The 25,594-nt window shown below is 43.0% G+C and overlaps 1 protein-coding gene across 8 annotated transcripts in view; it reads left to right on the top strand.

The window, feature by feature from the left end:
- The first annotated feature begins 914 nt into the window (after window positions 1-914).
- The window catches only part of LOC137163844 (uncharacterized), a 72,944-nt gene continuing 48,264 nt past the window's right edge, over window positions 915-25,594 (top strand). For 7 of the 8 annotated variants that reach the window (XM_067564228.1, XM_067564230.1, XM_067564224.1 and 4 more), the window contains exons 1-6: window positions 915-1,397; window positions 1,854-1,943; window positions 3,516-3,623; window positions 5,574-5,658; window positions 11,855-11,916; window positions 16,128-16,319. In XM_067564228.1, the coding sequence (XP_067420329.1) occupies window positions 1,164-1,397; window positions 1,854-1,943; window positions 3,516-3,623; window positions 5,574-5,658; window positions 11,855-11,916; window positions 16,128-16,319 (771 nt within the window). In that variant the 5' untranslated portion in view covers window positions 915-1,163. The remainder of the gene's footprint in view (window positions 1,398-1,853; window positions 1,944-3,515; window positions 3,624-5,573; window positions 5,659-11,854; window positions 11,917-16,127; window positions 16,320-25,594) is intronic. The other variant, XM_067564231.1, reaches the window with a different exon arrangement.

The raw sequence follows: 25,594 nt of genomic DNA on the forward strand, positions 1-25,594 counted from the left end.
TGTAATGATGGAACAGAGGTAAACCTTCAGAGTAACAGCTTAATTCTCCTTTTCTTCACTGGAACATGGTAGTAATAATGGAAATTTAGGAAATGCTCTGCTAAAGCCTGCCTGATAAAGAACAACACCAAGGAGAGTCAGTCAATATCAAATATATGTTAAGATTTTTTTTTGCAGGGGGGCAAACTATACATTTAGAAAGAATGAGATTGGACTATGTGTGGGTACTCCTTATTGCATATCAGAGGTGTAGCCAGAACTGATTTTTTGGCAAGGCCTGTAGTTGACAGGGGTGGGCACAACTCTTGGGTCACAAGCGAAACAGCCAGTTTTACAGAGGCTGATAAAAATGCGGGATGAATTGCTCAAAATCTGATGTAGTGGGCCTGCTTTCAAAGTGCCGAAGCTATGCCAAGGATAGCAATTTATCAGATTTACTACAGTTTACAGGTACCTAGGACCCAGTCCTGCACTCCTTCTTCTGTCAAAACTCCCTGGACTTCCGGGAAGGATTGTTTGAGTGGTGTTAGGCGAGGGAAGGGAGAGGAAGGCGGTTAATAACACAATTCTACTATTTAAGCCGCTCTGCGGACAAGGCAGCTCAGAGCCACAAAGCCAGAAGGAAGTGAGGGGCGAAGGCAGGGGCCAAGCTTGCTGTGATTGAGGAGATCGGGCTAGGGAGCTGCCTTGCGGAGGAGATAAGGCGAATCCATGCTCGGTGCCCATCGCTGGGAAACACAGCAGCACCTTCCTTTGGGAAAAGGCCTTTCCAGCCAGTGCCTGGCTCCCCCCTGCCACCCCGACCCAAACCATGCATCCCCCGCTCTCAGCCAGGAGCAAGCCCCACCCCTGCAGCAGGGAGACTGGACAGGCTGCCCCGGGCCTTTGCCTCGATTAGCGGCTTGAGCGGCCAGAGACGCTGGGTGGCGCTACGAGCCCTTGGCCAGGCAGAGGCGAGCTGGTGGCCTCAGGCCGCCCGGGCGCAGGGGAGGTCGCCGCTGGACAGAGGTCGGGCGGGGCGAAGGGGAGGCGGTAGCAAGAGCTGACAGCCGCGCTCGCACCCCTGCAGCCCCGCCCTCCCGGTGCCATGGAAACGGGGCCTGTTGACTTGTCCCCTAGCGAGGCAAGCGGCCTCGGCCTGGCGCCGCACGCGAGGCCCCGGCATGTCCGGCGGCAGCGCGGCCGCGAAAGGCGCCGGCCCGCCCCTCCCCGGGGAGAAGTCCTTGCGGGTCCCGCCGCCTTCCCTGGCCTCGGCCGGGCCCCACGGACTCCTCCAAACCCCCGCCGTGTCTTTCCTCTCCTCCTCGGCAGCGACAGCCGTAGCCCGGGCGCAGGCGCAGGCCGAGGCGCAGCTGCTCTCCGCGGTAGCCAGCGAGCGGGCCATGCGCTGGAGCGAGGTGACTCCACGCCGCCCGCCTCTGCCCGGGGGCGGTAGGCGCGGGTCCGGGATGAGGGGGGGACCCCTCCTCTCGGGGGCTAAGCAGGGCCCGGCTGGGCAGGATAGGAGACCCCGCCCTCTTCTGGGCTAAGCAGCGCCTGGCTGGGTGGGAGATGGGAGCCCACTGTGGTGAGAGGGGCCTTATTCACATTACAGTGGCCGAATCAGCTCTCTAGCAAGAAGTGTTCTTCGTCCCAGAGAAAGTAGCTCAGCCCCATTAAAACTTTGCTGTGGCACTAATTTGTTTGCCTTCCCACTCGCATGGATATTTGTGCTCTGTCCTGTGCTCTCATAGGCTTATCCTGTTGAGCCTGAGACCAGCTTTGTGTTTTGCTTCTCCTTCGACTCATACAAAAGCTCACAGAGACTGTTGCCGGCTTTAGACTTTTTTTTGCCGTTTGTGTTTTGCTTTCAGGTTGTTGAACATTATACAGGACTCCTGAAAACTGTGAGCAAAGAGGAACTTCCCAAAGACTTTGAGGCTGGCCCTTACTATTCACAACTGGTAATTTTAAAGCAGTTTCTCAGGTGGCAAGTAGGATTGCAGTTTTATTGCAAGTCTCCTAATAGTTGCTCCTTAAAATCCCAGCTCCTTAAGTGATGTGATTATGTGAAAATCTCAGCTTTCATTTTTTTTTTAAAGTAAGTTTCTAAGTGTTGTGTTTGCAGAGGACATGTGAACTCTATAGGCTGAATAACCAGAAAGCAAATAAAAATAACCCAGTTTAAAAAAAAAACCAAAAAAAACCCATGATTTTTAATTCAGTCACATGATTTTGGGAGACTTTGCTCATGACTTTTAAACACTCGGGATTGTCAGTACTGGACAAATGTTGTTTTACAAAATGATACAATGTCAGGCTCCAATTCAGCGATCAGATCTTTATGGATGGACCTTTGGATCAGTTGGGCTCTGCATGTGTGCAAGGCTTCACCTGGATCTGGTTGCAGGACTGGAGCCTTCATTTGGATAACACCAACATCTGAATTTTGTAAGCACATGTAACTGAATTACATGTTTGAGCCACTTTATCAGACTGGATTCCAGGGAAAACTGAGAACACACTGTTTAGTCAGATGAAAGAGAGAAGCAGAGTTGTTAGCTTACTGATGAATGGTTGTGCTGGAGAGCACAAGATAGTGGTGGAGATCAGTGCTACAGGCGTGTTATCATCCCCCAATGTTGACATGTCTGGTGGGATGGGCACCAGATAGAGTACTTGGGGGAGAGCTGGTTACATCCTTCAAAAGGTGCAGCAATATTCCTTCAAGTGTTCCCTGGCCATCACTGCTAGGTGCTGCACCTCCTCTCCCACTTCCTGTGCAGGTCTTCCTAGGCATAGGATTAAATTCTGAACCCATTGAAGTCAATGGTAAAATGCCTAATGACTTCACTGGGGCCAGAATTTTACCATGATGTAGCTCTATTTGTCTGTAACATTGGCTCCAGTGTGCAGCTGCCATATGTTTCTACATTGCAACTCAAAATACTTGTCTTTAGAACCCTGAAATAAATTAATGCAGATTGGTTATGCTGTTCAGTTGAGGATTAAAACATTTGCTCTGCATTTGCTCATCCAGGCTTTAGAGACAGCTGCATCTGGCAGAATTTTAGGACAGAGGCAGTTTGCACCTGTTCTTACCTCTGCAGTTTTACGACTGTGTCATTTTCTTAACATGGGACCTGCTTAGTTTTGTGTTCAGTTTGCAGTATTTTAAATTAATTTAGGTGATCTACAAAATATCTCTATTGTAGCTTATTAGAGGGACTACTGACTTTGTAATGTGAACTGTTAATGATATTATAGTTCTCTTCTGGGCAATGTATTTTAATATTCCAGATAATCATTGGAGAGCCAGACCTTCGGCTGATGTAAAAAGGCATAACTCCATTTATTTCAATGAAGTTAAACTAATAATCTGGCCTGAAGTAAATAGTACCTAGGGAGTAGTTAAGGGAGAAATGGTAAAAAGCAGTTTCATCGATTTGAAACAAAAAACCAGGCCTAAACATGTTCATAACCTCAGCGATATTAAAACTTCAAAAATAATTTGAGATTCTGGTTGTGTATTTCAGCTATTTGAAACCTATTATCATTTAGCTGTAGCTTTCCAAAAACAGAATCACCATAAGGAAGCGGTAGAAGAGCTTACTAAAGCCATAGAAGTTGCATCTATCCCTAAGGTAAAACTGAAGTAGTATATATAACATGTAAATTGCATAACGGACACCTTTTTCTTATGTGGGAAGAAAGCTATCTTAAGTTTATTGAATTTTTACATTTTCAATCGATGATTAAATCAAAGAAACATACTTTAAGACATACTGTCCTGTTTCTACTTTATAGTTTTATTATGGTATATTTATTCTAAAGTGAATGACAGCTGCATCTTAGAATTACAGCTACTATACATCAAAATGAGATCATACAATATAATAAACACCACTACATTTGGAGACTCAGATCAGACAGAGCCACAAATAATCCATTTCCTGAATATATTAGGTTATCCTATGCTTGCATATTGCATTAAGCGTATTAGGAATTGACCTGTGAGACATCTTTGAATAAAATTAGAGGGTATTTTAGGTAATGGGAGGGAGGAAGAAGCTGAAATTTCCCATTTTCTACCCCACAGCCTCCAATCATTAGTTTAATCCCAGGTGGTCAATATATTTGAAATTATGGGATGGATCTTGACTGCTGCACGTGTTGGGACCTTTTATAATTATGAATCAGGATGTCCTACCCATATCTAATGCCCATTAAGTTAAGGGCTTGATCCTGGGAGGCCTAAGCACTCCTGTGAGGTGCTATGCTGGAATGTGTGTGAGTTGGTGAATGTCCACAACTCCTAGGATTGAGTCCTATAAAGACAAGTAGCTGTTTCCCTAATGTTGATGTCTGAATTCCATTTCCTAATGTCAGTAGGACATTCTGGATAGGGTGACTAATGTGCTTCTGGGCTATTTACTCATCTGGGGCTCAATCATGAGAAGCGCTAAGCATTCTCAGCTCCTGTTAACTTTGATGGAAATTGCAGCTCCTCAGCACCTTGCAGGAGACACTTAGAATTTATCCGGATCTGACCCTAGGTCTTTGACTTTATGATTTATACCACTCTCAGAGTCATGTAATGAGTGCCTGGGAATCTACCACTTGTCAGAGTTTATTAATTCATAATATTTTTCAAGTAGACTGAGTTTAAAATCACTTGGAAAAAGCAGAAACTTTTTCCGTGAAATAGTTGACTAAATTCTGTTCCATCTGAATATATGGGTCAAAGGACAGTATTTAGATTAATATCTGAGATTTCATGAATACCCTAAAGTCTTTCCAATCTAGAAAATTTTGATGGCAGAATAAATTGTATCTAAGGGAATTGGAAACAGTCTTGCCATGCTAGTCATAATTTTTTTTTAACCACTGGCATTCACAGCAATTGAATTATATTTTAAGGAATAATAATAAATGATTTTGTAAATAGCAAACAATATGAGTAGCATGCAGAAAAATAGTTATAAAATTGATGAGCAAACTGAAAATTAGGCCATTAAAATCCTCTGACACAGTAGGCTCTAAGTTCACTTGCTCTTTGTTCATATAATATTGTATACAAATGGATGCCTGCATTTTTGTTTTGTTTTTGTTTTCAGAATTTATCTGTGTGATACATCTGTACTTTTTGATTAAATACACTTAATGGTAACTGCACATTGGCTTTACAGTTCATGTGCAATCTCATTAAATCCCTTCTTCATTTTTTCCTTCCAAGGAAGTAAATTGATATATATGAGCATGCTGCTAATGTTATAGCTCCTTATCTTAGCTCCTTGGGTTCTAATGTTTTTTAAACTCAGTACGATTATGGGAAATGATACACTGGAATGATGACATAAATCATCCCCATAGGAGTCTGAGCAGTCTGAGGAGTAATCTTATAGAGCCCTGCTGAGGTAAATAAGAACAATAATTTGAAATAAATAAAATACCAATGGTGCTAATGTGGATGGCTCAAGAATGTAATTAAGTTCATAATGACAAGGTTTATTTGGGTAACAGTGCTGGATGTACTGTAAAGTTGCTTTTTAGGTCATAATATTATAGTTCATGTACTATTTTCTCCTCTCCAGTGTGCCTGTCAAGTTGGCTGTGTTTCCAAAACTTTCCTTCATACACCACTATTTGCGAGAAGAGCATATGCACATGTAAAATGTGGTAAGACACCCTAGGTCCGTAGCTTAACTTAAATAAACATTGAAAGTCCAAACGGAGAAAGATTTTTCTGGAATACTTTTTCTGTAATTGCTCTGCCTTGCACTTTTGTTATAATTAGCAGCATGTGGGAAATATTGGGTGAGTCTGGAGATAAATATGCATTCATTTAGCTTTGTAGCCTTCCAGGAAAGATTTATGTGCTGACACCAGGATGGACTTTAAGGGACAGCAGGGGTGCTCAGAGAACTTGCAGTCTCCAAGTAGTCTGAGCACAATGTGACTTTGATAGATGGGGATCCTAATGGCCAGCTGCCTATTTGGTGCACTACTGAGTAGTGAGTACAGATGAGGGCTTCTCCTCTAAACTAGTGGTTGTTGATAGGCTAGCCCCTTCATTCCCTGTGGGCCAGTGGAACAAAAATGCAGGTTTAAGAGGTAAAATGAAAACCGTTAATTTATAAAAGAAATACTTTAAACTTTTGTGAGCATTTATGCATTTTATGTATACAAATGTGATTGAGTAATTAGAGAAAGGAGCATATATGAACTATTGAGAAATATTTTATAATTTTTAGGGACAAAGGGAGAAAACTCTGAAAGACCAATTAAACAGCAAATTTAATTCAAGTTTTACATCATCTACAAAATCCTCTCATTAAAATAAAAGTAAAGCATAAAGGAGCTTCTCTGTGTCAAGTCAGGAAGCTACTGGGGAAAAAAAGAGAGAGAGAGAATTTAACTATCTGGGCTCAAAGCATCAAATCAAGACCTGGGTAATACAAAGGGATCCTGACAGAAGGACCTTCCCCGGGGACCCTTGCTTCCAGTGGCAATTGAGGCAGGCATAAGGGTCCACGTGTGAATCCTTTTGTAGCATCTTGTCTCAAAGAAACCTAAATTCAGCAAGATTTAATAGCATTTTTATTGATACATACATAAAAAATTGAATAAAAAGCTTGTTAATATTACAAAATAGATTTAATAAAATACATCTCTGAAGACAACAGCTGTACTTTTTCGTCAGTGGTGTGTGTGGGGAAAGTGCACTTAAAACAAGTTGCATAACTGAAAGTGTACTCCACATATGCAAAAGCTTAGGTTTTAAAAATGTACATGCTAAATTGCAGACACAATTTTAGGGCCACTTCAGAAAATTTGTCTCTAGTACTTTTCTTAATGATTGCTGAACAAATATTAAAACAAGATGTAAACATGTACCATTTGCAACATGGGTTGTCATGCCATTATTAGAAATGACCACACTTTTCAGCAAATTTTGATTTAGAAAAAGGGTTAGAGTAAAAAAAAATTGTAAAATAAATAGTTAAAACAGTTTCTATAAAAATGATGGCGGGCAAATCTTTGATTTATGTTTGATTTAAAATATCAATAGTAGATTATACAAGGAAATTAAAAAGGACTGAAGCAGTTCCAAAAATTTGCATACAGGTTCTCAACTCATCCCTGCTTTCGACCTACATGGTATCTTTCCAGCTTTGCTTCTCTTTCTCTCTCTCTCTGGCCCAATGACTATTTATGTATTTATCCACAGTGGAACATTCATTGTGGGGAAGGAGCGAGACAAACATGCACATGCATTCAGTCTGTAGTTAGGGCCCCACCTGGGAGGTAGGAGACCCAGCACTTGGTCCCCTTGCTCCTGGTGCTTTTTCTTTATTTATCCCCATGGAACAGCTTGAATAGGACAGAGTGAGGGAGCCTCGCATCAGAATATATCATAGCTCAGTGAGTGCTGTCTTGAAATGTGAGATCCTTGTTCAGGTCCTTTCTTCTCCTCAGGCAGAGATGGGAATCAAACCTGTCTCTCACATCCGAGGCAAGTGCTGTACCTAGTGGGCTAAAAGTTATAAGGTGGGTGGCTGCCTTCCTCCTCCTCCAGTGGTCAGATTTTGAACGGGACCCGTTCTGGTAGGTGGCCTCTGAGCATGCCTACTGGATTAGGTAATGCACACGAATTAGGTGGATAAACACCCATGTTCCCTTGGTTTGGGAATTTTTGGAGGTCTTAGGTGGGAGATAAGCATCCAGATGCCTAGAGGGAGGGAGAAGCGCACATGCCCAGAGGCACAGAAAAACAGGCACAGAGGGAACCTTGAAGATGTAGGTGCTGATGAGTTTAGGCACTTACAGGGTTCGGTGAGAATTTTGTGAATTGCACTGGAGCCACACCTGGGAATTAGGTGCCTAAATCTGGGTTTTAAGTACCTTTGTGTATCTAGGCCAAAGCAATTTGTTAGATGGTTAGCACCACCTATTGAAAATATTACAATCCTGTTGCAAGCCCAGTTAGGCTTGTAATTGATTGTTTTTGTTGAGCAGAACATAGACTTCAAAACAGTGCATAACCTTCACTGTATTTTCAGCTCACTGTGAGCACCAGAATGGTATCAAACAAGTTAGCAGTCTCAGTAGGGTTATGGAGTTGCTTTGTTTGCTAAAAGAAAACTATATAGCAACACATTCACATTCAGATACCCACAGTCACATTCATTGGCTAAATACCCCGTTCTCTTTTGATGCAAACCCAGTGATAGTGAATGCTCTCAGAAATACTTTGAGACTATATGGGTAACTGATTGTCGGGTGGGATCCTGATGAAATGTAAAGGCCGTGATGTCTATTGGTTAGGGCACTGGACCCAATGGGACCTAAAACTGGCTATTACTCACCTGATTCAAGACATGGTGAACCAGTAGAATTCTATTTTTAACATTCTTAGATTTTCAGGACTATGAACTGACTTTTGCTGTCTTTTGTTCAGAAGTTCTTAGCATTTCACTGAACTATGCTGGAACCTCACAGAGGCTTGTTCTGGTAATTCTTGTCCTGTAGCCTGTTAAACCTGTATTTCTGTTCTCAGACCTGCAGTTTGAGCACTGACAGCTGACCTATGGGGTGATAACCAGTTGATTGCATTTCTATCACACTTTCACCTTGGTATCAAAGTAATCAAAAGATTTTAGATTCCATTTCAGACTGATTCAGCCACACTGAAATAGAACAAGGATATAGTTTCCTACTTGCTAGATGCCCAGTTTAAGGCCTTTTTATTTAGTTCTGAGATATCCCACGATGGATGTTCGTGCTGGCTTAGCAGCAGACACCAACATGTTCTGAACCCTTCAGTGGCTCTTGGGGAGACACTGGGACATCAGGCTTACTGCAAAGTTGCAGATGTATAGAACTATGATTTTACATACTTAATTGTAAGTCAATAAAGTGTGAACATTGAGGAAGGCTGAAGAGTGGCAGATTGATTCTTTTTATTGTCGTCTTTATCAGTTGCTCCATATTAAGTGTCAGGACAAGATCAGCAATGAGGATATTCATAGCTGAACCCAGAAACTACTCCCATAAGCACTGGTTCAGTTTTGGCATCTTTCTTGATATGGACATATTATTAGGATGGAACACCAGCGAATTATAAAGTGTATACCAAGGAATGATGTTACATGGTGGGTGATCATGTCACCAAAAGCTTTGGTGTGAGGAGATCACCAGTAATAGACATAATCTGAATATCCAGCCAGACAGTCTGAAGAACTGAGCTAGAGATCTCTCTGGATGTGCTCGATCTGCCAAGAGGCTCTGTCCCTTTGGGATTTGCCTTGATGATGATGATGATGATGTATTTTGATGCTGCAATAGCTGCCACCTTGACATGGGTTCAAGGAAAACATGCAGAGAAGCCAAGAATGGACAGCATGCAATAGAAAGAGAGGGCAGAGAAACCGTTAATTAGCAACCTCTAAAGAAAGTCAGAGTGGATACTAAAAGCATGTGGAGTTACTAAGAGAAGATATGGATAGTTTCTTATCTTCCATCTAATGAAATTCAGTGGAAAGGGAATTATCTTTATATGTATTCGAGACCAGTTTGCCACAGGTAGCTCTTGCTGAAGAGAGGTGAAAACAAAATTCTATCAGACACAAATGGAAAAACAAATTTAAATGTTTCTTTGAAACTCTGCTCATCATTGTACAGTGTGAGATTCCATTTAGTATTGTTTAGGCTATCTGAGATGATCGTAGGTGCAGATAGCTTCTGGAGGATTTAGAAAGCCTTATATTTTTAGGATGTAACTAGCCAGTACTTAAGGTTTTACCTTTAAAAAAATTATCTAAGCACTTCTTTCATTTAGAGTTTGATAGACATTTTCTAGTACATACATTATAATTCTTAAATATCACAAATGGTCTAATCTTCCTTCTAAATTTTGCACTCTATCTCTGAAGGAGTTTAGTATCCTATATGCTGTGATTTTAAAATACTGATAAGAGTGTTACTTCATCTCAAAAAACACATGGGTATTTATTTTTTATTAATTTTGCCTTAAAGCCCAGCTGGAATAAGTATACTGAAGCTATGCAAAAATTGAATAACATCCAAATTAACACTTGGTGTTTAATGAAAATTTAGGGCCAATAATAGTCAGAAAATATGGGGGGAGGGAGACTGTTTTTGTTGCATCTTTAGTTTAGTATTGGTAAACTGCTGCATACCTGGTATTTGTCCTTTTTTAAAAAATGAGTTTGTTCAGTTAAATAGAAGTGAATTGGTTTGTGATAGGTGGAATTGACCTATCACTTCAGCTGTTAGACCACTTCTCTTTAATTTCTTTCTATAGCAGAGAAGGTCAGAGCTGTAAAGATGAGTGCTGAAGCCAAGCTCATGCCTTCAAAACCAGTTCATTACTTTTTAATACATTCTCTTTTTTTCTGAAGGCAGACAGCCCTTGTTCATAAGATGCATTGGAGTAATGTAAATGGAAGAGCTTTAAACTCGTCAGAATTGATTTGAAAATGTTAGATCTGTACAATACCAAAGCATCATTTAATTCTTCTATATATTTTTCTCTTCAGTGCATCTCTCAAGCCCTGTCTGCTGTCCCCTGCAGAAGTCTCCTAAATTCTGCTTAATACTCACTGTCACTCCAAATCCTGTCACCCTTCTCTCACACCCCCTCTTCTCAACTGTTGCCTATTTTGAACTGGAGTGGGTAATCCAGCAGACAGTGGCTAGCTGAGTAGAGACCTTCTTCCCCTGTGCCTGTGTAATACACTGGCAGAGTGTGGGTTGTGTCCCTCTCTGCTGGCTGTTCCATTAGAAGATAACAGCCTTTCAGTGCTCCAGATAGTGGAATTACAACTTTAGTTTATTGACCCTGCACAGTTGTGATCATGGGCATCTGTGACTGCGCATGTGTTGAATACCCAACCAGCCCATTTGAAAATCTTGAACATAATGCATTTCTTGTTTGCACCCAGGATACATGTCTATATCAGGATTTATGCCCACACAAGCTTCTTATTCTTATGTATCTTGTTTGTTCTTATTTACCTATCTCATAGGCGTTTTATGAGGCTTACTGGGTAAATATATGAGACACTTGCCGAGCTTCTAATAGAACCCAGGAGTTCTGGCTCCCAGTTCTGTGCTCTAATAGGTATACAACACTGCCTTTCAAGTGTCCATTTGATATGTGGATCATCATTTTGTTAGCTGATATCCCTGTTACACTTTTAAAAATAAATAGGCTGCATCTATGCTCAGTACTAAGACAAATGTTACTCACCAAACTACCATTAAAAGCCAGAGATGTTAGAAAAGTTTTCCTGACAATCATTTTAGTTTTAAGTACTGGATAATCACCATGTCCCATATATAATAGAATCTAGTGTGTCTCAATATAATCTCACAAATCGTGGCCTCAAGGCCAGAATGACAGCTTCATGTTATTGTAATGTAGTTGCCCACAGGGAATCTGAGTTTTTGTCCTGACTGAGTTCACTGTTGAGTGCTCTGGTGGGCAAGGACAAGAAATGTAATGTGGAGGCAGTGTTCTCAGCCCTTGTGGAGGGATAACCGTCTTGTATCACTCGCTGCTGAGTACGTCTGGTCAACCAAAGGGGTAGCTTTGCACAGTTATTGAAGAAGCCACCACATCAAGCTTACTTCAGCTAAGGCAAAGTCAGAGCAATGCAGGGTCTTTGGAAGGGCATAGAAGAGGAATTCCAGAGGCTCCTGTCTAGAAGATGTCATAATCAACAGTATCAGTGTTACATAATGGTTCTGTGTGAATTTAATGCCTTGGTTTCTTTATGAAATATAGCTGATCATAGAAAAATTATTCCTAAACTTTTACTAAGTGCTTTTTTTTATGCATTATTTCTAGGTAATTTGAAAGAAGCAATAGATGATGCTAACAAGGCTGTCGAGTTAGACCCTTTGAACCCTGTAAGTAATAGTGACATGAACTGCATATTCTGGATCCTAACACACATTGTACTCGGTTTTATTCATATATAATTTTACTCTTTTCTGGGAATTGTGCACAAAGCTAGTCTGTGGCTAACCTATCCCATTCCTGTTACCACATTTTTCCTCTTGAGACTTCGTGCTGACCTGCTTGTCTCATCCACTTGTTATAGCTTGTTTCTTAGGCTGTAAGGCCCAGATTAACAAAGATACTTTGGTGCCTAAACCCAAGATTTAGGCACTGAAGTGCCAGTTTTAGGCTCCACTGAGGTCCACAAAACTTCTGCTCAGCTGCCACCTAGCTCTGTAGGGGTCTAAACTCACTCCGTGCCTAAATTTTCTGGGTAAGAGTTGCCTGTGTTTCTGCCTCTGGGCATGTGCCCTGCTGCCTTCCTCTAGGCATCTGGATACCTATCTCCTGCCTAAGCCACAGAGTGATTCATAAACCAGAGGAAGATAGGCACTCCTCTGCCTGTGTCACCCATGGAACCCAATTTGGTAGATGTGCTCAGAGGCTACTTACTGGATCAGGGCCCATTCCAAATTTGGTGTGTGCATGCACCTGCCTTAAAACTTTTAGCCCAGTGATTAGAGCATTCTCCAGGGGTGTGGGAGACCTGTGTTCAATTCCCTTCTCCTCAAGGAAAGAAAGGATTTGAACAGGGGTCTCACACATCTCTCAGGAAAATACCTTAACCACTGAGCTATTTGGTATTGATTTGAGGCTATCTTAGTGTCTCTTGCTGAAGCTGTTTCACTTTGGATAAATACTTAAATCATCACTGAGAGAGAGGGAGAGAGAGACTCAATAGCTTGGTGGTTAGGGCATCCAGCTGGGAGATGGGAGACCTAGGGTCCAGTTACCCTGCTGCAGTGATTAAGTATTTATCCAGAGTGAAACAGTTTCAGCAAGAGAGATTAAAGGAGACCTACATCAGAATATCCCCAGATAATTTTAAGAACATGTTTTGGAGAGGTGTGGAAGAACCCTGTTTAAATACTTTCTCCCCCTCAGGCAGAGAGGAAAATTAAACCTAGGTGAACCCACATCCTATGTGAGTGTTCTAACCACTGTAATAAAAGTTATAAGGTGTAAGGTAAAGGCAGCACAACTGTTGTCATATCTTCTTCCAGCCATTTTGTGCGGAGAGAGGAAGGCATCTAATTAATTCTCACAAGAAAAAACGTGGGCCTCTAAGCATCAGACTCCAGGGGTGGTTTTCCCAGTTGTGGATCACTACACAGAAATGGGTGCCTCTCTGCAGCCTGGACTTAGGTGCCGGTCTCCAAAAGACGGGTGGGCAAACCTCTTTCCTCAGCATCTCCTGTTGGCTAGTTTAGGCAGCTCCATGCCTACTGTACTAGCTTTTATGGATTGCATTCTTAGGCACCTCTCTCCCCCTATTCATTGTACTAGGAGTCTCAGCACCTAATTCAGGCTTTGTGGATTGCCTTATTATTCCTGTGATTTTCTAGGACCCAAAAAGCTAGGCATTGCATGCTTAAGTCTCTGTGGTACTGGGCCCTAGCTTTTTGGTGTAGGAACTGTCATATGTGACATATACAAAAGAGCCTGCATCTTAGTTTGTGCCTCTACGCAGCACTGCTTTTTAAATAGTGACACTACAATTGGGAGGCATTTGTGTAAAATTTTTAGAATATTTTAAGTGACAAATTGAGCTGTATTTTGGAAGATGTCTATGTACAGCTCAATATTTTAAAACTGAGTTGGAGCAACATCATGTTTATTTAAGCAACAATGGGCCCAATGGTGCAGCTGTTCCACGTACTGTTCTCACAGACTCAAAGTTACTTTGAATAGTACAGAATGCTTCTGAAGGAATATTATTATTGGTTATTTAACATTTATGTGACAGTAGAACCTACAGGCTAAGACATTCTGCTCAGGACAGCCAGAACTGTAAGCCTCTATGCTACCCTTCTTCCTCAGCAAGTGAGAGCTTAGTTGCTGCTAAACTGTGTCAGCACTGTGACACATTAGTCTGTCTGCCTTGCCAGCAAACTCTTTGAGACTGTGCCAATCTAAACCTTGCCTTGCAGGTAACAGTCAGTGAAACTCCAGTTCCTAAGTTCCCCAGAGACATCTCCCTGCAATGTCTAGGCCCTCTCATTGGACATTCACAGAATTATTAAGTTTGCTGCCTCTAAAGAGTTGAAGATTCACACTTTACTTTAATACACAGCACTGACATGGTTTTGAAATAAAACAAGAATAAGTTTATTAAATTACAGAAATTTAAGTGATACTAAACAGGAGAAAAAGAGACCAATATGGTTACAATAAAACAAAATAAAAACATGCTTTCTAGTTGCTAAAACTTAATTTTAGTAAGTTTACCATCTTTGCCTAAGCAGTTTTCTTACTCACATCAAGTTACCAGCATCTCCAGCCCACCAGACTAAGGGATCCAACTTTCACAGGCTCAGAGGATGCTATATCCTATGTTGTATAAGTGATGGATAACTAAGGTGTTTTTTCTTTGCTCCTCTTACATTACACAAAGTCCATTGTCTCTGCCTCAAAAGCCAGGAAGGTGCCCTGGGGTGCAGATTGTCTCCTGGTGTGCTCTCTAAGTTGTCTCTTCTGCTCGTTAGCTTGATTGGTTTGTTTATTTTATATGTAAATGTACTTTTGCTGTCCTGTGTCTGTAATCAAGCCAATAAGACAGGCAAATCCACATTCCTTTGTCTAGGCTTGGTGTAGTTATTGCCTTCCAGCACACACATACAACCTGTACATACATAACACCATAATTTTCAGGACCAGTGCATCACCAGTTTACATATGATTCCTTCCAGGACATCTTTTAGGTACATGTTATGACAGCAGTGTGTTGGGGGTAGTGAGTGTGTCAGGCCTCATATGATTTACAGTATGGTGGGCCTTCTGCCAATGGGCATTGATTAATGTCTAGGCCCTCTCATTGGACATTCACAGAATTATTAAGTTTGCTGCCTCTAAAGAGTTGAAGATTCACACTTTACTTTAATACACAGCACTGACATGGTTTTGAAATAAAACAAGAATAAGTTTATTAAATTACAGACCTGCCTTAACCAAATAGGGCCCCTTTGTGCTAGGTTCTGTACAAATAGCAAATGACAACCCCTGCCCCAAAGAGCATGCAGTCTGAAAGACAAATATAACAACATATGGAAGGAACAAACTCCTCCAGGGAGGATATCAAGGGGAGAAATGGGGTGATAAAAACAGGGTGTGTTAACGCAGACTAGCTCTGTGAATAATTCTTAGCCAATCAATAGCAGTAATCACAACTTTTCACCTTTAATTGTTATCAGATGGCAGTTTCCTATATGGTCCGTTGCTTCTGTATAACTGGCACAGCAAAGCCAGAAGTTTTATTTTTAAAACAGGAGACATTGGTCTTGTGAAAATGTTTTATTACAATTACTTTATTTCTGTTATCTACATGAGTCATTTGCTATGTAATTAATGTATCTGATCAGAGGGTACTGCAATGACTATTGCTGTATCATCATCACTGACCAGCTACATTCTGATTGCTTTAGAGAACAGACCCGGTATGTGTTTTAGCCAGAGATCAGCTATTCATACTTCCCATTTTTAAAACTATAACTTGCTGTTAGTGTGATGGTTTCCAACAATTTTTAAAATAAAACTTTTATCAGTAATGAAGGTGGGTTTAGTACACACTGCATAGTAATATTCAAACAATGGTGACATACATGAAGAAGTGTTGATAAGAACTCTCAGGCTATAGTGCAACTTCTATGCAGTAGTCTGAGTTTAGAGGCTGCATACAAAATTATGCTTCATAGAAGCATAGCCATGCAGAGAATGAAAGGAGTAGGTGCTTTACCTAAGCAAGAGTAACTGTGTGAGGCATAATGCATCCAGAGGTGCTGTGGGGAGTATAGCGTGCAGCTGCTTTTACTGCGCTAGTAAAAAAGGTGCTTCTCATGGTGTTAGCAGAGCATTGCTTCATGCTTCCCCATTCTGCCCAGACATTCACTGTCTGCAGGCAATAACTAACTAGCTGTGCTAGCTCAGACCCCTTAATTACAGAGAAATTGGAAAAAGAGGCCCCTGGTGCTCATTCTTTCCTTTAGTGCAACCATAATTTAGTCCTGAGTGCTCTTCCAGGATATAGCAAACTGAACTTACTGTTACACTTTCTATTTTCCAGGATGTGTACTGTGTTCGAGCTCTTGTGTGGAGCACAGTGAAAGAAAAGAAGAGAGCGCTTTTTGATTTAAACTGTAGTCAGAAGCTAAAGTCTTCTCATATTTGCACTTTGATTTTAAAGGGAACTATTAAAAATTCTCTTATGGCAACAGAGGGTCCGCAGTCTTTAGTGAAGAATAAAGAACATGAAAAGGTAAATGACATAGTCACAGAGCTTCTAGTTTAATTTGCCTGTCTCATATTGTGTTTTAAAAAAAGAGAGAGACTGTGGCTCACACACGGGACCAAAATCAGCTGTAGTTTAAGGAGATGCAGTTCCTATTGATGTCAGTGGTAATTCTGAATTTGGCCCCAAGTAGTTTTGGTTACAGATTTTGCTCTTAATCTAACCTTTCCCTGACATCAAGGACTTTTTCATATTGTTGACTGCGTAAAATAGAGCATCGCCTCTCCCACCTTTCAGTCTTGATTCTACATCTTCTCTGCAGTAACTACTAATACTTGGTTCTAGAAACCAAACCTTATCAAAATGAAATGGTCCACTACCCATGCACATTCTCTCCCTAGGGAGAGGATGAAAGAACAAACATATGACAAATATTAATCATGGTTCTTAATTCAGTAGTGGAAGGTGCTCACATACTGCAACGATGAGCCATGGTATAAGAACTGACAGAGAACAGAACAGGTTACATAAAAAGGAAATACATAAGGGGGATATATTGAATTATCTCATTCCTGGCCACACCTCTTTTTGGGCAGCAACATCCACTTTTTGAACTGCACTTTATTTACAATGGTGTTGTAATATGGGGACTTTGTCTGTTAGTGCCCTCTTATGGCAAAATGGGGAGCTACACCAATCTGGCTCCATCCTCCTTATGCCATCATACCCAATTCCATGTTTGTCCAAGTCCCTGTTATAACCCAACCCTTCCTGGGTGAGTTCTCAGTAGTCTTTGTCCCCTTCAGCATAGTAGGGAGTTAGAGAATCCATGGCTCTAGCAGGGGCTATTCAGCCCTAGATCTTCTGGCTTTAACTTTAGGGCCTTCTTTTCCAGAAGTTACTGGCTGGAGTAGGTAGGGGAACCCAGACCCACCCACTACACTGGGTTCCAGCTCAGGGTCCTTGTTTGGAATTTCCAGAACCTGTCTTTCTCCATCCATGCTGCTCCCTGAACTACTTCCTACCTCTCCTCCTTTATAGGTTTCCTCAGCCTCTTGTCCTGCATCTCCCCCTTTGGAGTGTTGGCTTTTCAAGTACTTTCTCCCCTGTCTACTGGAGAGATTCTCCCTGCAATCTCACTGCCTCTGTAACAAGTGCCCTGCCCTCCTGCTTTGCAACCCTTTTATCCTCACAGCTGCTGTGGAGCTGCCAGTCACCTTTGGGTGGGCCAGCAGGCAGGTGCTTCATTACCCTTTGGCTGCTGATCCAGCCTGGGGTGTATAGACACCATAAAAGATGATATCCTAGTAGGCAACACAAAGAGACGAAAGCTTGACTGAGTTTTTTCCAAGGAGTGGTCAAAATATTTTCTGATGTGGAAGTTATTTCAGTGGTGATAGCAGGAATACTTACAGGAAAGTTGGGAGATAAGAGGACTGAGGATGAATCTAGGTTCCTAAGAATTGGGGGTGAGGCTCAATGCCTGGCAATAGAACTGAACATGATATTTGATTTTTGAAAAGGAGTGAAATGACAGAGTATACACTGAGAGTGTTCTTCTAGAGAATCTGTAGGATATATATATATTTGAAATGTTCAACAGAAGTAAATCATAATGGAACAAAGAAATGATAGGGTTAAGACAGGTTGAAGGTAAACAGCCAAACTGGAAAAGGGATCTGCTATTGGATGTTGTCTGCATGGAAGTGATATTCAGAATTCAGAAAACAGGTGAACAATGGAGAGGAAATATTAAAGAGGAGACCAGGAGATGAATGCTGGACTATTTATAAAAGGAGGAAAAAAGGGAAAGCATAGAAAATATAACATATTTTAAACAAGCATTGCACTGAAAATGGCTAACATTTTTAAATGTAGACTTACATTTACTGAGCATGGTATGTGCAGTTTAATTCATTTAGCAAAATAGCATTAGAGGAAGGTTAAAGATCTTGCTCAAGCCCACAAAGTGAAGGAAATGATCAAGTATCAAACCTGAGTCAGTTTCATCACAGCCTGGCATATTAAGAGACATGCTCTTCTTTGACTTTATAGTTGAGGATTAACCCTTTGCTGATTCCCCCTTCCCCCCCCTTTCTTTAGTGTTGTTAGGACAGAAGCATAGTCTCCTTTCAATCTAATTTGTATTAGGTGTAAATTCTTTGGATGGGGCAGTTTGTATATCTGTTTGTTAAACTTTTGAAATTAAAGTTGGGTCTGTATTCAAATCGAAGGATGAAATTTTCAGAAGTGCCGAAGTCACTTATATGCAGTGTTGTTTTAGCAGTGTCACTCACAGTATTGCCAACTTCAAGAGATCAAAAATCACAAGTTGGACCCACCCAAAAATCGTGAGATTGGCACAAAAATCATGACATTTAAAAAAAAAGATTATATTGTGTTTTTTAGGTCAGTCTCTTGATTTTTGAACTCCCCCTGCCCATCTCCGGGGGGGAGGTGTGGGGTGTGTGTGTGTGTGTGGCCATTAGTGTTTCTCACCTCTCCCACATGTACTGGATAAGGTGATTATTTGCATGTGCTGCAGGAGCTGTCACCTCCACATCTGCCCGTCTCCTGCCGAGCAATTAATCCTGTCCCTCAGTCCCCCATTAGTTCTGTTCCACGACCCCCATCATCACCATCCCATCAGTTTAACCCCTCTACCCCCTTGACCCCTCACCGCTCTCAGTTCACCCTCCTGGCACTCACCCATCTGCTCAGAACCCACCATCAATACAGCCTCCCCTCCCCATCAGCCCTCACCCTCCTCACTTCAGTCCCCAGCCTCAGCTCTGCTCCTTAGGGTTCTTCATCCTCCTCAGGCCTGCAGGGGGCCCTCTCCAACTTCCCAGGCATGGGAGCAGCTGCCCATGCTGACAGCTGGAGCCACAGCCACGCCTGGGGCGGCTGACAGTATTTCTAAGTAAAATTAAGTCTCACTTTTAGAACTGTCAAATGTCAGTATTTTTTTTTCCAGTTGATTCAATTACTTGTTTGAGAGTTGGCAATCCCCTCTTCTATCTCAGATGAAGTTTCTCTTCCCTGCTGGAGTGGAGGTGCCCAGTCTCTTGTTAGCTTGGTAGCTTTGTTTATCTGATGTGTAAATGCATTCTCATTGTCTTTCAAAGTACTTTGGAATTAACTGCCCAGTGGAGAAACCACATTCCTTTGTTTAGAATGGGGTAACTCCTGTTTGACTGAAAGCACCTTCCTGTCCTGGCTGAAAATAAAAATCCTGACATTTGAGATTTCTCTCACGACATCATGAGCGAGGCTTAATTTTACCCAGAAATCACGACTCTCATGAGCAATTTGTGAGAGTTGGCATGTCTGCTCCCAGGATATTGGAGAGACGAGGTGGATGGGGTAATATCTTTTATTGGATTGACTTCTTTTAGTGAGAGAGACAAGCGTTTGATCTTACACAGAGCTCTTCTTCAGGTCTGGGAAAGGTACTCAGGGTTTGTCTACACTTAAAAGGCTGCGGCAGCGCCCCGGTGGCACTCCCGTCAGCATAGGTACTCCACCTCCCCAAGAGGTGGTAGCTATGTCAGCGAGGGAAGCCCTCCTGTCAATGTAGAACTAGCTACACTGGGAGTTAGGTTGGTATAACTGCATCACACAGGAGTGTGGCTTTTCCACACCTCTGTGGGACGTAGTTATACTGAAATAAGTTGCTAGTGTACATCAAGCCTCAGATTGTCACAGCTAAATACAAGATGGAACAGATTGTTTAACATATGTAGAGGCGAAGTGGCCCGTTAACACCCCTCCAGTCAGAGGGAGGAAAGTAAGGGGGGCAGGGAAAGCAGCTGGGGGCATCCTTAGATTGTTGGAATCCATAAATCTAGTCTATAACCCACTAACAACCCCCACCAGCTGTTTCTCCACTGCCTTCCTTTTCTCCCTATGACTGGAGGGGTATTAATGGGCCACTTCACATTGAATGTTCTTTGAAATATGTGTTAACTACTTATGTTAAACAATCTGTTCCATGTTGTATTTAGCTTGGAAGCTCTGAGGCTTGGTCTACACTAGCAGCTTACATCAATATAACTATACCTTGTTCAGGGATGTGGAAAATCCACATCCCTGAGCGACACAGTTACACTGACCTAAATCTGGTGAAGACAGCACTGTGTTGTGGGGAGGGCTTCTTCCATTGATAGAGCGGCTGCTGCTCAGGTAGGTGGAGTACCTATGCCGATAGGAGAAGCACTGTAGATAGTGTCTTCACAGAAGTGCTACAGTGGCGTAGCTGCAGCCCTAAGGGCAGGTCTACACTTAAAACAGTGCATTGGTGTGGCTGCAGTGCAGCTGAGCCACTGTAGCACTTCTCTGAAGATGCTGCTATGCCGACCGGAGAGCTTCTCTCACTGGCGTAGTTAATCCACCTCCGTGAGAGGTGGTAGCTATGTTGACGGGAGAATCCTTTCTGCTGACATAACGCTGTCTACACCCGGACTTAGGTTGGTATAACTACGTCACTCAGGGGTGTGGATTTTTCCCAACCCTGAGCGACGCAGTTATATCAATATAGGTCTTGGTAAGTTTCCTAGACCTGAAAGAGAGCTCTGTGTAAGCTTGAAAGCTTGTCTCTCTCCCCAACAGAAGTTGGTCCAATAAAAGATATTACTTCATCCACTTGGTCTCTCAAAGGGCTTGTCTACAAAATTATGTTGACTTAAGTTATGTCGACGTACAGCCATGCAGTAATTAAATGGCTGTTGTGTGTCCTTGTGCACATCCTGACTAGCAGAACTTGCATCGATGCAGAGAGCATTGCAGGGCATTATTTATGATCAGTGTGAAGTTACCAGTGAGACATGGTGCGCCTGATTTGCAGATCAGTAAGGTTTAATGTGCAGGGATTTCTTAGATAGTTAGTTCAATACAAAGCCAAAAGTTAACTGCAACACATCATACTCACTAGACCCAAAGAGTTATGTGTTCACTCAAGAGGCTATATATAGGAATGGCTTGCTTCAGGCGCCCTGCCAGGGGATCAGGCCAAAAGCATCTCCTGCAGAATCAAGTGGTGGTGAAGCGCGCCTCCTTGCCTGGTGGCTTTTAATATTCTTTTGTACACTGCATCCTTTCATTCACTTATGTTGGGTGACATTCCCATATTTTTTAATTCCTATATACTTTTTTATCTATATTTTGTTCTCACCATGATAATTGGGTCAAAACAACATCTGGTTGTGGGAGAGGCAGTGGGAAAGAATGCACTTCATGTAAAATGTGTAAATTTTTGTCCTCATTCATCTTTATCTATGTGCAACTATAAACTAACGAACTATTTGCTGTGGTGCGCAGAAGCTGAGATACCACAAGGTTACTCAGTACTCCATTTGCCTCTGTCAACCATAAAAAGCAGTCAGGCGGCTGAGGCTATGCATCAAACAATGGTCAAGCAACTCACCAGTGGTCAAGCAACTCAGACCATGTTAGGCCTCCAGCAGAGAGCAGTGTACAGTAGATAGCTATCCTACTATGTAACTAGTGCAAGCTGTTTTGAGAGGGTTTTGCAATGCCTCATGGGTGCAAACGAGTCGTGCAGGGGTATCTGGGAACATAATCTCAACACTCCATAATACAGTGTTCTCCATCCCATAATTTCATCCGCATTCCATAATGTTTCATGCCTCTTTTCAAAAGCCCTGCAAACCTGCGCATCCGCCATCTATGTGAGAAGCACAGAACCTGCACAGCTCTGCTCTGTTATGGTGAGCAGTGTGAGCATGTGGTGGCTGATCCTGCATTTGCAGAACTGCCAGAGGATCTGCAGGGAACATGATGATTCTTTAGAGGCTAGATTGCTGTGGGACATAGAAAGAAGCAATTCAAAGTTGTTGGCAGCTGCAGACAGTGGAGTGCCCGTTATAGACCCGGGAAACAAACACTGACTCGTGGGATCACATTGTCATGCAGATTTGGGATGACAAGCAATGACCTTGAGCATCCAAAAGTTCTGCAGCCATATTCCTGGATTTGTGTGCGATGCTCTCCCCAGCTCTCCAGCTCAGTGACATTAAAATGAGCTGCACTGACAGTGGAGTGACAGTAGTGATCATTGTGTGGAAGCTTGCAACGTCAGATTACTACCAATCAGCCAGGAATCAGTTTGGAGTTGGGAAATACACCATGGGGGTTGCTGTGATGCAAGTGTGCAGGGCCATAAATTGCCTCCTCCTATGAAGAACTGTGACTGAGCAATATGCAGAACATAGTGGATGGTTTTGCAGCAATGGGATTCCTGAACTGCAGCGGGGCAGTAGATGGCACGAATATCCCTATTTTGGCACCAGACCACCTTGCCTCAAAGTACATCAACAGAAAGGGCTACTTTTCTAAGGTATTGTAAGCAATGGTGGATCACCAGGGATGTTTTACTGCAGTGGTGGACCAATTGGGGCGGCAGGAGGGGGCAATGGCCCCCAGGCACTGGCCTGGGAGGGGGCACTGGCTGGGTCCTTCAGAGTTCTGTGGGAGGCACTTACAGACTCTTTCATGCAAACTCCAGCTGCCCGCAGTCAGACCTGCTGGGCACTCCACTGGGAGGGAGGGATGCCTCACTCACAGCTTGATTCCCCCCGGGTGGGGATAGAGGGGGCGGTTTCCCCAGCGGGCCAGTCCAGCACCAGGCTGCCAGCTCTGGAGTGGTGTTGGCGTAAATGCAAGCATTGTCCTTCGGGTGCCAGAGACCCACAGTATGCCACTGTTTTACTGACATGAACGCAGGCTGATCAGGGAAGGTGCATGACACGCATCTTTAAGAACACCGGCTGTTCAGAAAGCTGCAAGCAGGGACTTTCTTTCCAGACCAGAGGATTATCATTGGGGCTGTTGAAATGCCTGTAGTGATCCTGGGAGACCCTACCTACCCCTTACTCCTGTGGCTCATGAAGCCGTACACCTTGACAGCATCAAGGAGCACTTCAACTACAAGTTCAGCAGAGGCAGAATGACAGTTGAATATGCCTTTGGCCATTTGAAAGGCCGCTGGCACAGTCTACTCATGAAATTGGACTTCAGTGAAAAAAGTGTCCTGATGGTTATAGTGGCCTGTTGTGTATTTCAGAATATCTGTGAAGCAAAGGGAGAAAAATTTCCGCCAGGGTGGAGGTGGAACAGCTGCCTGCTGATTTCAAGCAGCCAGATACCAGGGCTATAAAAAGAGATCAACGCAGAGCTATTCGGCTCAGGGAGGCTTTGAAAGACCATTTTAATAGTGAGCCACAGTAATGTGTTTTTTGCTATAATGCGTCGTGCCTGGCATTGCTTTTTTGCACCTGATATGAATCTTGTAATGAGTGCTGCATGTGTAGCAATATAACATTTGCAAATGCACCTATTGCTATTATCTGTGAGTGATGTCAGCCCCAGTCAGCATATGTTGTGAACTAATAAATGTGAATTAAGTTTCCATAAATAGACTTTTATTCCAAATCCATGCAGACACATTTATAACCAAATGACACTTTATAAATACAGGGAGAAGAACTTTTAAAGGGGAAAGAACAGACATTTTAATTTCACAAAAACATATACTGACCTATGAAAGACATGGTTGGTGTATGTGCAGCTGTGATTGCCTGTTTTCTCCTATGGGTGGAGTGGTAGGGGTAGTGTAGTGGCCCCAATGCCATGTGGAATGGAGAGGGTGTAAAGAGGTCCTAGAATGCAGTTCTCTATGGGCTGGTGAGCATGGTGAGCAAGGGACTGTTGAATCTGAAGGTCAACAAGAATCTGTGGCATGTCTGTTTGCTGCTTGAGAAGCGCTAGCATCTCCTGCTGCACATCTCTCTCCTTTTCCTATGCCTTTCTCCTCTCCACTCTATCCTGGTGCATTCTGTCCACGAGGGTGATTCTACAACTCCCATGCTTTGTATCTGACGCAACAGAGTTTTGCAGGAGCTCTTGGAACATGTCATCCCATGTTCTCTTCCTTCTCCTTATGTGGGTGAGTCACTCCACCAGTGTGGTTGGAGAGACCCTCAAGGCCACATTTCCAGTTGCAAAAGATACAGTGCACAGAGTTACTAGTGTGAGTGTATTCACAAGATAAATGAAACTTGGTATACTGAACTCACTCCCCTTGACTTACACAACTGGCAAGCAATACGTTCTCACTTCGGTTTGGGATTCATGGAGCACGGCGGCAGTTCCAGCAAAGATGAGTACGGCTGGTGGGGAGGGAGGGAGTGAGTTTGGACAATAATTATTTGGCATGAGTATATGTGTATGGGGCAGTTGAACTGAATACTGGCACCGTTTTCCACAGGCAATGGTGATTTTGCTGATATCTCACTCCAGGGCCATAACCAGGGTGGGGCAAGTGGGGCAGCTGCCCAGGGCATAAAGCCGTGGGCGTGGAAAAATGGGGCAGAAAAAAAACAGTAGGGGGTGCAAATATGCTTGCTCGCCCCGGGCACTAAAATGCCTAGTTACGGCACTGCCTTACTCCTGAGAGTAGCAGAAGCTAAAAGGGGACAACTCCTGCAGGTGTCCAACTGCAGATCGGCGCCGTATGCTGCTAGCCTGTGTGCTGCATTGGTGCCTGCTGAAATAATTGGTGAGTGGCGTGGGAAAGTGTCCTACTGCGGTAGAATAAGGGAGCCCTCCCCAGAAACCTTAAGCAGAGTATTGCAGACTACTTGCAGGAAAGTTTCCTTGAGGTCTCTATGGAGGATTCAGGGGACATCCCAGTACACATAAATAAACTGTTCTGCAGGGCCCCCTCTGTCTACAGGGGAATGAGAAGCAGATAGCAACTCTGTCTCTGTTGGTTATTTCACTGCCTCTTCTAACAGAAGAAAAAAGGAGTAAATCGACAGATGTATCCCTGCAATTTCAAAGCAAACTGCATACATACTAGAAGTTCCTTCCCCTGCTCACCTGTGCTGGACTGTCCAGGACTCAAAGACTGTCCTGACTTGCTGTGCCACTGGATTCCCCGGTCGCCTGTCCCCCGTACTCCTCCTCCTCATCACTGTTCATGGTGAGGCCTGTGACTCCTGCTCCCACAAAATATCCATGGGACTTTTTGGGGAGTGGGGGTGTCTGCCGAGGATGGCACGCAGCTCTTTGTAAAAGTGACGTATCTGTGGCTCTGCACCAGAGCGACTGTTAGCCTCCCTTTCCTTCTGGTACACCTGCCACAGCTCTTTGGCTTTCACACGGCACTGCTTGTAGCCCTTCTTCTCAGTGCCCTGAGCGATCTGCTTGTAGATATTGGTTTCTACAGCTGGATCAGAGCTGTGCCTGCACAGCCTCTTCTCCCGCAGACCCAAGAGATC

Source organism: Emydura macquarii, unplaced genomic scaffold (assembly GCF_026122565.2).
Source record: "Emydura macquarii macquarii isolate MOO-44397 ecotype Brisbane River unplaced genomic scaffold, CSIRO-AGI_Emac_v2 contig_2636, whole genome shotgun sequence".
In the NCBI taxonomy this organism is placed as follows: Eukaryota; Metazoa; Chordata; order Testudines; family Chelidae; genus Emydura; species Emydura macquarii.